This window comes from Antechinus flavipes, chromosome 1 (assembly GCF_016432865.1).
Source record: "Antechinus flavipes isolate AdamAnt ecotype Samford, QLD, Australia chromosome 1, AdamAnt_v2, whole genome shotgun sequence".
NCBI lineage: Eukaryota > Metazoa > Chordata > Mammalia > Dasyuromorphia > Dasyuridae > Antechinus > Antechinus flavipes.
The window spans coordinates 110,610,020-110,624,571 of NC_067398.1; the positions used below are offsets into that span (position 1 = coordinate 110,610,020).

General features: G+C 33.1%; 1 protein-coding gene across 2 annotated transcripts in view; it reads left to right on the forward strand.

Moving 5' to 3' along the window:
- Positions 1–14,552, forward strand: part of SPATA6L (spermatogenesis associated 6 like) — an 81,335-nt gene that overhangs the window by 41,284 nt on the left and 25,499 nt on the right. For both annotated transcript variants that reach the window (XM_051987834.1, XM_051987843.1), the window contains exons 6-8: positions 2,343–2,414; positions 5,129–5,395; positions 12,536–12,641. In XM_051987834.1, the coding sequence (XP_051843794.1) occupies positions 2,343–2,414; positions 5,129–5,395; positions 12,536–12,641 (445 nt within the window). The remainder of the gene's footprint in view (positions 1–2,342; positions 2,415–5,128; positions 5,396–12,535; positions 12,642–14,552) is intronic.

Below are 14,552 nucleotides of genomic sequence, written 5' to 3' on the forward strand. Positions count from 1 at the left end.
TTTATATGGCCTTTATATGCCTATAGCAGGAAGCAGTGGTTGATGAAAATACGACTCTAGCTATATCACCTGAATGATTTTCTCTTGGTGCATGCTTATGTTTCTGGTTCCTTTGTGTCTCTTTATCATGATGGCTGGCTCTCTTGACTATATTTTCATGGAAGGTATGGCTGTAGCAAAATGTGCATGTTTTTGTTTATTTCTTCTTCCAGGGTTCCAGGGCATTTCCTTGTTGGTGGTAGCAATAAATTTGCGGCCCTGAGGCAGACGCCATAAAGAGGGGCTAAAGGTGATAACTGGATCTAGCTTTGGAAGATGAAAACAGGAAAGATTAGCTGGTACTGTAACCCCATGAAAGTAATGGAGAGGCCTTAAGATAGAGCGAAATGATGGCAAGGTGTACCTGGAAGAAATACCTACTGTAATGCCATAAACAGCATATATGTTGATATAGATCATATATGTTGATATGGATCAACATATATGTATAAGGCATTATTCAGTATTCAGGAGATATGCTTTTTTGTTAGGCTGAGTTTTTCTTTCTTCTTTCTTTCTTCCTCTTTCTCCCTCCTTCCCTTCCTTCCCTCCTTCCCTTCCTTCCTTCCTTCCCTTCCTTCCTTTCCTCTCCTCTCCTCTTCTCTTCTCTCCTCTCCTCTCCTTCCCTCCTTTTCCTCCCTTCTTCCTTCTTTTCCCTCCTTCCTTCCCTCCCTCATTTCTTTCCCTCCCTCCTTCACTCCTTCTCTTCCTTCTTCCCTCCTTCCTTCCTTCCTTCCTTCCTTCTTTCCTTCCTTCCTTCCTTCCTTCCTTCTCTCTTTCCCTTCCTTCCTTCCTTCCTTCCTTCCTTCCTTCCTTCTTCCTTCCTTCCTTCTTTCCTTCCTTCCTTCTTTCCTTCCTTCTTTCCTTTCTTCCTTCCTTCTTTCCTTCCTTCCTTCCTTCTCTCCCTTCCTTCTTTCCTTTTCTTTCTTCCCTCCTTTACCTCCTTCCTTCTTTCTTTCTTTCCCTCCTTCTTTTCCCTCTTTTCTTCCCTCCTTTCCCTCCTTCCCTCCCTCGTTTCTTTCCCTCCCTCATTTCCTTCCCTCCCTCCTTCACTCTTTCCTTCCTTGCTTCCTTCCTTCCTTCTCTCCTTTCCTTTCCTTTTCTTTCCTTCTCTCCTTTCCTTTCCCTTCCTTCCTTCCTTCCTTCCTTCCTTCCTTCCTTCCTTCCTTCCTTCCTTCCTTCCTTCCTTCCTTCCTTCCTTCCTTCCCTTCTTCATTTCCTTCCATTTTTTTTAAAGGAGACAAATCTCTTTTAGTTAGACTGCAACAGGGTTTTTTGGCAAGCATATTGGCCAATCCATTAAATAATTTGATGTCATTTCCTCTAGCCCTATATTGTTAAGAAACCCCTGTAAATATTATACAGATATATTTATATGTATATGCATATATGTACAGATAGGTAGGCAGACATTTTCTTTAAAAGATAGTGAGCATGAGTAAATCTTTCTGCTTGAACTCACAGGTATTTCCACATGGTAGAAGAGTTGCTCTTAGTATTGATATACAAATCCAGCCTATTCTCTCAGACATAATCTTTGAATCACTATAATAACTGGCAAGTTGTTGGCTGTTCTGTAGAGAAGCAAAAGCATATTAGCATTAGAGAAGGAAAATATGTTACTTCATTTACATTGCCCCGGGAGATCAGTAAAGAACTGTTGAAGTATGATAAAATATAATATTAGATACATTTATTATATTTAGCATGTCCTGCATGTACAACATTGAAAGGAACAGGAAGAGATTCAAAGCTGAGATAAGTTGCATTTTCTAACTAAAAGGAATTTATAAGCCAATAAAAGGAAGACATTCGCGCAGCAAATAGCTATGGTACACAATATTACAGGATGACACATTAGAGAGTAAACATACACATACACACCCATATACACAGACACACACACACGCACTACCCATCCCTCCCCCAAGATTCTTTGTGAGGTTTGAAGATAAAGGTTATTACTAACAGAGAAGAGGGGGGAAATAAGGGAAGATTTTGTGGGGGTAGTGACATTTGAGTTATAGTTTAAAGGATGAGTAGGAATTCACTAAGGGAGAAATTTCAGGCAAAGGGACAACATGAGCAAAGTGCAAGCCATATTCAGAGAATAGAGTTAGATTGATGTTCCAGTTAGAGTGCGGAAAATATATTTTGAGTCTATATGTTTGATTTTAGATAATTATAATGGAATTCATGGATTATGACAATGAGACAGAATTTTACCATTTTAGGATAAGAGAAAGTGGATATAGAACACATCTTTCTAGTGGTTTCATTTGCTCCTTTTATATATATTTTAGGGCATCTCTCCAAAAATAGAATTTTCTACGAGGACAGCCATCAAAGAGCTTACTCCATTAAAAAGATTTTTTGTAAGTATCATTAAGAAAATCAGCACAATGAAAATGCTGAATTTTTGTTTAACTTAATTTTGTTTAATTTTAGGGCATTTTAGTCAAGTTTCAATTTTGAATTGACAAAATGTTCCTATGAAGTTTAGATATTTATTCAAACTGTTTGTCCAACTTGAATATCAAAACAATAGTGAAGCTTCCTTTAGAAGCATTTTGTATTTTAGTTTAGCTTGCTTGGCTGGAACAAGATGTCAATGAGGTCAAAGTTATTTGATCCTTGAATATATAGTTACTTGTGTTTCATTTCTGTCCATAAGTGCTGATAAGATGGCTTGTAAATCTTTACCACTGTTTAGAAGACAAACTGTATGAAGAGTGGGTGGAGGAACACAGATTTATTAAATTTCTGGACAAGTAAAATAGTTTACACCAGCTGATCATCCAAGTGGTTCTATTAGTTGGAACTGATCATCCATGCATGTACAAGACAGTTAATTAATATCTTTGAGGTATTAATTAAACCTTGGGGAATTATAATTATAAAATTATTATAAACCTCAGGGGAAAATATACATGTAATTATATCTAAATATTAATTTGAATTTCAAATAATAACTTGAAAGTGTAAATGACTTTGTTTCATTAACTAGTTTTATTGGTCAAAAAGATATAGAAAATTAAGATAGATTTTACTTTATTCAGGCAATACCATTAAAATAAAAAGTGCCAAAAATAGATCAAGAAGCAAAACTCATCTATATCTTGGTCATGGGAAACATGTTTAATGCAAAAATATATTGTTAAAAAGTGAAGAAGAGGTGGTTCTAAACCATATTATTTACCTAAAATTGAAAGATGGAATAGTGGCAGAAATAATATATGATCAAATAGTATTCAAATCATAAAACATTAAGAGAGAGGCAAGGGTATCACATAATTATGAAAGGAAAATGAGTATATATCTGCAGATGTCACTTTGAATGTACCAAACAATTTGACAATTAAGTTAATAAAAGCTAAATAAATAAAAGAAGAAATTGACAAAAATTTAATAGTATAAGAGACTTCATTGGTTCATATTTAGATTATGACAAACTATGATAAATAAAAAAGGTTAAAAATAAAGGACTCACAGGTCTAATTTGCTAATTTAGTAAAATAAAATTAAAAATACTAGGTGAGAACTAAATGGAAGAAGTGGGTAATAAACACAAAAACTGGTGACATAATAGGTTACAGAAACTTCCTCCATGAATTAAAAAAAAAAGTATACAGGCTAACTTGTCAGACCATAATGAAATAGAATTAGAATCATAGATATTTCAAAATCAAATGAAACCTGAAAAATAATTTATTAAGCCATGTTTGATTTAATGATGAAATAAGAAAAAAACAGAATATTTAGTAATTTGACAACAACAATACCACCTTTTGAAATCTTATTTAATTTTCCTTTTGCATATGCATTTTTGCATTACAATCTTGTTTTAGATAATGTCTCTGTTGTTCTAAATTCTTTACTATTTTGTTAGATGTACTGATTTCTTCCTTGAAAGTTCTAACTTCTGTCCCTTTTTGATGTTTGATTCTTTTATTGTTGAACTATAACATTCTTATATTCTTGGGACTACTCTTATTCCTTTATGGGTCTTCATATAATATATTATGATATTTTCACCTTTCTTAGAGGTTTTGATTCAATATCCTCCCCCACCAAGTATTTGTTCATTGTAGTACCTCTTTTCTAAAGCCAGTGACTAGATGACTAGAGAACTGGCCAGAGAGACCTGAGTTCAAATGTGACATACACTTGCTGATTCTCTGATCCAGGGCAAGTCATCTAACCATCCAGTGCTCAAAGCAATGTTTAAAAAAATAGTATTTTTCCCCCAAACACATTCTAAACACCATCTTAAAACTATATATTGCAGAGAAGGGGCCGGCATATATTGGTAGAAGGGGTTTCTTTATTCAAGAGTAAAAACCTTTTATTGGTCATATTTTATCTGTCCCTCTGAAATTGACCTTGTTGGCATATGGTTGAAATTCCTGCTATGAAGTAGGCTGAAGGTAGTGGATCTCGAGTTTGGAAATTTTGAGTTGCAGGAGGGTTCAGTTCATTGTGAAGAAATTATATATACAAAGTGCCCTAAATGTTTTGTTGCAGTTTTAAGCTTTAATATGATAAAATTTCAACAAGACTTTTGGGACACCTTGTAAGTGTGAATTATAACTATTATATTACAAATAGCATCAACATTAAGATTTGAACCAAATTGTCCTAGAAAACAAGAATTGGGTTCAAAAATACTCTTAGAATTCTTAGAATAATAGATTTAGTGCCTTATGAGATTTTAAGGGTCATCTAATCCAACCCTTTCCCTTTACCCATTTTATTTTTTATTATCAAAAAATTCAATTTTATATTATTTTCAATTCCAGATACTTTCCTAACACCTAACCATTACTTTGTGCATTGAGAAAGCAAGAAAAAATAAAACCTTTTACAAATATGAAATTGTTTATAAATGAATAAATTAAAGATTAGAGTGAGGTCATATAGGTAGTAAGAGGAAATAACCAGAATTCAAACTTGACTTCAAATGAATGAATTAGGCAGAAAAGGTGAGGCTACTCTCAACTCCTTAACTTGTATTTAGATTGTGGGTTTCACTCTTATTTTCTCTTTTTCTTCTTTTACATTATTGTATTATTATTATTTTTTTTTACAGGAAGAAAGATTGCGACTATTAAGGCCTGCATCTGCTTCTTATTGTCAACGAGTGTATAGTCCTCAATATCAGGATTTAAGAGCCATGATGAAGGAGAATACCTGTGAGAAGCTTAGCAAAAGCTTGAGGTCTCGTTCTCCATCACCACACACGATCCGGCGCCTTTGCCAGGAGGAGCGTTCGGGGCACCCAAACCCTACATCTCAGGCTGCATGTCGGGGTTTCAGGTCCTCAGTAGAAACCAAGCCTCCATTTGTAGTGAGACATGTAAGGCTTAATATCACTCTTCACACACTTTTGGAATAGAGTGGGAACCGTGAGGGAGGTAGGTGAGAGAAAGAGAAACTGACAGAAATAGATAGATAAATGGGGAATGTATAGTATATCTATCCATGTCTTTATGCAAACATCTGAATGTTTGGAACTATGGAGGTAAGTGTTTAGAGATGTCCTTGAAGTTTTTACTTTTCTATCACATAGTAAATACAATGGACTTCCACTGAGGGGTTTATTCCTATTTATAGAATGGGGACAGGTCTGATATTGTAATTTGTCTGGCAGAAAGGCTCTTACTTTTTTCAGTTGGAAGTCACAAAAGTGGTTGTAGTCTGCCATGGTGGAGGGGATCTGTAAGCTGAACGGGGTTATTTCTGTGTCTCTTCTGCTACTCAGGAGCAGCAGGCATAGCCTTTAATGCTGAGAGGGATCTGACATTTATTTTTTTTATAGATCAGGAAACCCTGATGGGCAGAGTAATCTGTTGGAGGTTATACAGGTTGTAAGTAGTGGAGTCTTTATGATCTCTTGATACCTTGTCTGGAAAACAATAAGGTCAATCCTATAAAGCATTCAATGTCCTCAGCTATATATTTCCAATTTGATTAAAGAAGCATTTATTAAGGAAAACTATGTTAATATAAGAGGCTTCATGAGATGATAGATAGCCAGCTTTTAAATTAGGAAGACTTGGTCAAGTCAGAGATCTAATATTTCCTGTTTGTGGGACCCCAGACAGGTCCCTTAACCTTAACATTCTAAAACTGCACATTTTATTTAATTTTTATTTTTTGAAATGTTACATTTTTATACTAATTTATTATAATTCAACACATTTATCTAGTGTCTCATCTTCATTTCATGAAGAAAACAATACTAGGCATCAGAGAAAATTACATAAGAAAGTTTAGTTAAGACATGATATAAGAAGAAAGTTTAGATATGATTCCTGCTTTTGTCCACCTTAAGTAACTGAGGATTAAAAAGTGATTTTATTGATTATTTAGTCCAAACTTTTTTTGTTATTGATAAGAAAATTGAATCTTTGAAAGGGAAAATGACATACCTAAGGACAGAAAGTAAGGGCATAGCAAGGAACCAAAATTCAGATATTTTTTTCTCTGCTCAATGTTCTTTCTTTCTTTTTTTCTCTTTTTAATATAGCTTTTTATTTACAAGATATATGCATGGGTAATTTTTTCAGCATTGACAATTGCCAAACTTTTTGTTCCAATTTCCCCCCTCCTTTCTCCTCCCCCTCCCCAAGATGGCAGGTAGACCAATATATGTTAAATATGTTAAAGTATTTGTTAAATATAATATATGTATACATATCCAGCAAATTTTATATGGGTTACTGATCTGTATCTGTAGCAGCAATTTCTTCCCAAGAATTTCCCATATCAATGAAGTCAATAAGTTAAAACAACATACGAGACTGTTAGACTTTGAGGATTCAAACAATGACATCATTTCTTCCCCTAAGGAGATAATATACTTTGTTTTAAAAGTTTTATTGTTGCCTGTTGCTTTTAAAACATAATAACTTCACATAATCACTCTGCACAGAATACTTCCTTCCTTCTAATAAATAAAAATAGGTGAAACCACATCACTCAGCTATAGTTCTCACAGCTGATTTCTCTCCCTCTTTCCACACTCCTAGACCCCACTACCTCTTTAGAGGATGGACAATCTCTTCAATTATCAAATCACAGAGCTCATAGGTCACACTTTTAGACTCCTATATACACCAGATTGATGGGAGTTTTCATTCTGTGGGCCATGAATGAAAAATAGCAACAAACAAGGAAAACCTCAGTGATAGCAATCTACCATAATGATCCTGAGGCCCTGCAAAGTGCTGAAATACCTTATGATTTAATAGTGTATTATTATATTATGTTAAATATAGTTGGCATTAAGTGTGGCTCTTACTTCCTTAGTTAAGTAATCATGGCCAAGTTTTGTAAAAACTCTGAATCTCAGTTTTCTTATCTGTAAAATGGATTATAAAAGACTATATAGTAAGACTACTATTAATAAATGACATTTATATGGTATAATTCAGATTTTCAAGCCAAGTTAAATACATGATCTCATTTAAAATCTTGTTGTTTTTTGTTGTTTGGTTATTTTTAGTAGTAACCAATTCTTCATCTGAACTGTTAATAACTCTATTATGCCATTTATAGATTAGGAAACTGAATCTTAGCCCATGGTCAAACAGCTACCAACTATCAGAGGTAGAACATGAGTTCAGGTCTTCCAATTTAAAATCTAGTACTTTTTCTGCTATGCCATATTGCTTAAGAAAAATCATTTTTAAAAATTTAAATGTCATGTAAGTGTGAATTTTTATTATTATGTGCATCTTATTTTGTACTGATTGAGTTTATATGTGGTAATCTGTGTTATCCAGAGTATTCAGGAGGCTCACAAGCAACCTTGAAATAAGTAGGCAGAAATAGACTGTTCATGGACTAGAAGGGAATGTTTTAATTTGAAGTTGAAACTTTGCTGGTTTTGAAGGGAACTCCCTTCAAATTGCTCAGGGGCAATTGCTAAACTGAACCCTGAAAGTGAGGAAAAAATAAATTTAGCATAATCATAACACCTTGAATCCATTTCTTCTTGGCTACAGAATTTCAGTTTGCAAAAAAAATACTGGACTAATTTAATTACTCAAATTCTTTCAGATAGTTTTAGAGATTTTTTTTTTTAACAAAAGAAACTGAGAACTTTAATTTTTTTTACATCATTATAATTGTCCCTAATATTTCTTCCTCTATTCCTCCCAGAAAGCCATTCCAAATAACAGTATTTTTTTAAAAGGCAAAAAAAAACAAAAAAAGGAAAAAGAAAAAATCAGCAAAATGTTGAGCAAGACATTTAAAGTGTCTGAAAATATGTGCAATGTGCCACATATGTGAAGCTCCTACTTCTGTGGAGGGGGAAGACAAGAGGTCGTCTTATATACTTTTTTTGAAGTTATTATACTTGTTCTTTGTAATTTTTCAACATTCATTTTTGATTTTTTTTAATGTGTGTGTTCTTTACACTGACGTTGTTATCTTGTAATCCTTGTATTCTTGGCTCTGCTTATTTCATTCTACACCGCTTCATGTAGATCTTTCCAGGTTTCTCTATAATATCATATTTGTCTTTCTTAAAGCATAATGATATCACAATACTTCTTTGACCATATTCCAAAAATTTTGGTATGTTGTTTCATTGTTTTCATTTTAAAATATTCTCAGTTATTTTTATGATTTGTTTATCGACACACTAGGATTCAAGTATTTTTTTCTTTAAATGTCCTTTATTGATTATAACCTCACGATCAATAAAAGATGTGTTTAGTATTTCTGCTTTTAAGATTTGTTTTATGAAATTTTTATGCCATAGTATATGATCAATTTTTGGTAAGATGCTTTCTGCCTCTGATAAATATATGTATATATATGTACATTTGCAATATTACATATAACATTTATATATGAACATATGTTATATATGAAAATAAAATAAACATATATATGAATAATACACACACATATATATAATATTTATATATGATTGTATTTATTCCTTTTCATTCCTATGCATTGATCACCAGAGATTCTTTCTATCTAACTTTTCTAAAATTCTTTTCAAGTCCTTAACTCCTTTCTTTTATATATTTTTGTTAGATTTGTCTTGATTTGAAAAGGACACTGAAATTCCCAACTATAGAATAAATATTATATTTGGGATTATACCTACCAAAATATATAGAAATTATATGAATGCAATTACAAAATTTATTATAATAAAGATAGAAATAAAGAAATAATTACTTAAGGTCAGGCCAAGTCAGTATAATGCAAATGATAATGTTTTAGATATATACATATGAATATACATATATGTAGATATATGCATATACACATACATACATATATACACATATATAAAGGACCATTTATGTATATGTGGGTATGTATAAATATGTGTATGTATACTATATACATATAGACAGGTGACTATAGACTATATACATATAGACAGTGGATAGAGTCTGTTTGATCTCAGATGTTTATTAGGCATATGTGACCCTGGACAAGTCAATCCTATTTGTTTCAATTTCCTTATCTGTAAAATGAGTTGGAGAAAGAAATGCCTGTCTCCAAATCTGTAGAAAATATCTTTTCCATTTGGATCTTAGAAGAGGATATCCTCCCAGAAAATGTCAAAAACCTTTGGCAAGCATATATCTCTCTTGTTTTATGGCTTGCTTGATATTAATAATAAGTGGGTTGTTGAATAAAGTTATTTCTATAATTGCTTTTAAGAAGAAATCATTTCTGATTTTTGACATACACATGAGTGACTTCTTGGACCAGAACCCTTAAAATCACATTTTGTCCTATTGAGTTAATTTTTAAAAAATTTCACTCAGCAAACAGTAAACACAATGGAATTTTACATTTTTTTATGCCTTTCAGGCATTTGTATGATTATAAAAGTGTGACCTACTAAAAATTGTTTCACAAAAATCTATCTGCTTACCTCTTATAATTTCTCCAAGATCATATATTTCCATGTGTGTAGATGATTCATATAAAAAGTACCCATAGGAATCAGTAGTAATTAATTTCCTTCTTGATTGCTTTTTTACAATGATAATGCCACCTGTGTTCTCCCATTTTTGGGGGGATAAAGCTCCAGTTGATTTTTGTACTAGTATCCATTCCCTAATCTGCTGATACAGGGTCAATTTCATTCCTGGATATATTGTTCTGTATCATGTCCAGCACTTTCTATCTTGAGTCTAGAAGAAAATATTCATAATATTAAGCAGTATTTAGTATAGCTTGTACAAACCTCTGCTGCTTTTATTTCTCTAAAACTGAGCCATATTTTCTAAAATATTTTTATGGATTTTTCTTTATGCCCTCTATTTTGAAGTTATAAATTTTCCAGGTATGTGCTTACTTGTTTTAGAGCATCTTGTCAAGATATATTCACTTTATATTTATGCTATTTATTTTTATATATGCACTCTTCTTTATCTTCTTTACATTCATTGAGGGTAGGGATTCTTTCATTCTTTGAACTTGCACTCCCAGTACCTGGCACATAATAAGTACTTAAGATTACATGTAGTTTGATTTATTCATATAATTTTCCTTCCTCTTCATCCTTGGCAATATGTGTTGGCATAGATTGATCATCTGATCCACAAACATTAAATGTTTGCTGGGCATTGAAATTGCATTTTTTTCCCAAGATGATCTTTTTTGTTTATATTTATCATAAACATTGTGAGAGAAGATGACCAAGTAAGACAATCCAGTAAATATAATGCAGATAATACAAATGCAGTAATCTTCCCTTGATTTTTCTCTTGCCTCTACTATCAAAGACAACATTCTCTGTTCAAAGCCTTTTATAGCAGTCATAGCCTACTTTGCTAATATTTTTACAACTTAATCATCACATACTGTTCAATCCAGTGATATAGGTCCCTTTGCTACTCCTCAAACAAAGCATTCCATCTCTTAGGTAGGTCCAGGCATTTGCTTTGATTGCTCCCATATCTAAAATGCTCTCCTTCCTCATTTTTGTCTTTGTGCAGGGAGCCTTTCCCACTCTCTTAATTCTAGTACCTTCACTCTCCTATTTCCTACTTACATTGTATATTGTTTGATTGTACATATGTATTTCTCTTTGTCTCTCTTAGATTGTAAACTCTTTGAATGCAGGAATTGTCTTTTGCCTCTCTTTATATTCTCATTGTTTAGCACAGAGCTCAGAACATGATAGATATTTGATAAATTCTTATCTTCCTGATTGAAGCATCTCATAAAATTTGATTTTTTAAAATTGCCTTTGGGTAGTTGAAAAAGATGAAATTTTTGTTTGCTTCTCTAAGAACTTGAGTCATCTTTCTATTTAGGTACAACTTCTTTTTGCTTTTTTCTATTATCATAACATCACTATAACTGTAGTTTAGTTCTAATAGTTTTTCAGATCTGTCATTCATGATATAAAGCTTTCATTCGTTAGAATAATGTAATTACTTATAGATGTATAAAAGCAATATGACTTTTAGTACCCTGTGACCCCCTTTCTGCCATATCATCATCAAGATTACAAAAATAGAAAGCAGCAGTACAGGACTAAGGACTATTTTGTATTTGTCTCACGGGCTACTGTGGTCATTACCTAATACCCAACCTATTGGTAGTGACCCTTTCATACTTATCTAAGTTTATCTTTGAACAAGACACTCTACCTTTCACTAGGAATATACTTGAAGTGTTCCTTGTGTGGATTAAACTTTCATAGTTTTTACTCCTCTGGCATAACTTTTGTTAATCCAGGGTTATCTCCTTTCTGTTGTAAGTTATCATTGTAGGAATACATTATATATCCTTAATACACTAAAAATATTTAAATTGCTTTGCAACCTTTCCCTCTTCAGCTGACAGGACTCCAGGTTGAGAGAAAGGAAACAGGCAAAAAGTTTAAACAAGTTCTAGTGGTGTAAGGGGTTGGGGCTAATTAACTGCACAGATACTGTGGCAATATTTCTGCCTTTCTGGGCTGAAAAGTAAATTGAAAAGCTTAAGGTTTAGCTTTGTGTAGAAGGTAAAAGAAAGTTGTGTATGAAAAGAACATGGGCCTAAAAAGGATCCAGTTTGACTTCCTGGATGGAGATTAGGACTTTTCATCCTTTGGAAGAAAAATAATTATTAGAACAGTATTGATAATTGCTTATCTATGCCTTGCTTCCCACTCCCTTGTATATAGTCCTTCCACTATTCCTTGAAGAATGCTGTAGATCTTTCCTAGGAATCTAACCAGTTATTATTGTGAAGATAACATTTGTAAGTACAAGAAAAAGTTGCTTGGGAAATTGTTTCCAAAGTTTCCAAAATGTCTTTTTTACTTAATTTATTTCTTTTCTCATGTGCATTTTCATATAAATGAACAGGGGAAAAGAGAAAGCCTTAATTTTCAAGTTGGGAAAAATATGTCAGCCTTATCTTTGAAGAACAAGATTTTTTTAGTCTATTCTCTACTACTGACATCATCAAATATTCATGGAAAACTAAATGTTTTATGTTATTCCTTTACTTTTAGGTAGACAGCTCAAAACCATTTGGTGAGCAAACCCCTTTAAAACAACACACTCAAAAGTCCAGGAAAAAAGTCAACTTTACAGGCTATGATTATCCACTTAAAAGAGGTACTTCAGTTTCTTCTCTTTTCCTCCTATAATTTGTCTAATGGAATTTATATTTCATGCTGCTATATAGTCTTTCATACTGTGGTGGCCCATGTTACTTTATAAATTACAGGCTCAATTATCACTCAGGGGGCTTTATGGAGTTCATGGGACAAAGGATTGCCCTAGATAAATGACAAATAATAATTCATATTTCTATAAGGTTTATGTATGATTCCATATAAGATAAGTATATCCCCATGAGTTGTTTAAATAGGGCTTGTAGAAGGCATTAATAGTTTATCTAAAATCTGGGACTGTTCCTGAGGAAAGGAAAGTGGACAGTTGGGGACAAGGAAAGGAAGAAAAAAGGAACAGGCAAGCCCCAGAGTACCACAGCTCTGGGTGTACTTTTATCTAGTCTGCCAAAATAGAATTATATCATTCTGCTCACTAAATACTGTTAGTCTAGGAGTAAAATACAAGAGATTCAATAAGAAACTTTACTGGTTGCTCTCAATGGGAAAGAGTTCAACTTTGCACCTGTAGGTTTGGCTTCTCACCAAACTCTAATTACACAAAAACCTATCACAAATGGTGAATAACAAGTAAATTTATTTATCCAAGAAGATAGCAAACAGAAATTGGAAAAATAATGCAGATATTCCAGAAAACCTGCATAAAATATGAGCTTTTAAAATGGGACCAATGTATCTCAGTTCACCCAAACAAGAGGCCCTGATCTCACACAAAAGGAAATTCCCAGAAGTTTCTATTGAGACAACCTGGAAATCCAGGATATTTAGAGTGATCAGTCTCCCCAACATAACTACAGATTCCAAAATCTGTTTATTTTTCTGTATATGTTTGGAGATGGTCCCCAAGGAAGTCTGCAACCATCCATATTTCCTTTTAAAGAAGGAATGCATTTCTCCCTTTTCTTAAATTCTTGCACTAATTCTTCCTCTCATGCAGACACATTGAATCTTCTTTTCTCCACCAATTTGTGGTGTAGTAATAGTCTGTAGCCCGCATGATTTCTAATATAGCTCCCCCTTTACTCATCCAGGTTGGGGGGGTCAAACTACATTCCTTTGGCACTTTAAATTATACAAAGACTGCTAATTTTTACCTGTGTGATTCACTTTCCCCCTTTGAGCCTCAGTTTACTCATATATAAAATGTTGAGGTTGTATTAGATTATCTCCAATGTCCCTTATTGCTTCTAATTTGTGCCCCAGTAGTAACTTGATAAGGTACAACATTGTTCTTTTAAATTTAGAAATAAAGAAACATGACAAAAGAAGATTAAGTCACTCTTCTATGTTCACACAATATATTTCAGAAGCAAGATATTCTGATTCCAGGATCAGAACTTTAGTGAAATCAAATGAGACACGACCATTTTGAGAGCTTTCCCAGCTGGGGAAGGAGTAGATACAGAGGAATTCTGTGGACTTGTAATTACATTTACATCCTATCTGGACTAACGAAAAAAATATGAATAAAATAAAAAAATCAGTTTTACACTGTTGTCTTTGATAAAGCATTGACTTTCTAAATCTAACAAATCAGTAGATTACAAATTTCTTTGAACAGGTGACTGGTGGGGAGAAGGAAAACTTATCTGCTTTCCCCCAAAATTCTGAATGAGCAAAAGGGAAGGTATATTAAGGTTTGACTGGATATGTTTCCCTTATGACTTAAACCACAACATTTGTTTCATTGAATTAAATAAGCTTAATTTGAAAGGGAATGCATAAAATGTTGAATTTGGAAGGAACCATTTAATGCACATTCTTCTCATCTTTTAGACAAGAAAACAGAACTAGTGAGGAGGTGATTTGCTCTAAGTTCCATAGCTTCTTAATGACAGATCCAGGTCTTGAATTCAGGTTTTTTTGCTCTTCCCATTAAGCCAAAGTTGTTGAT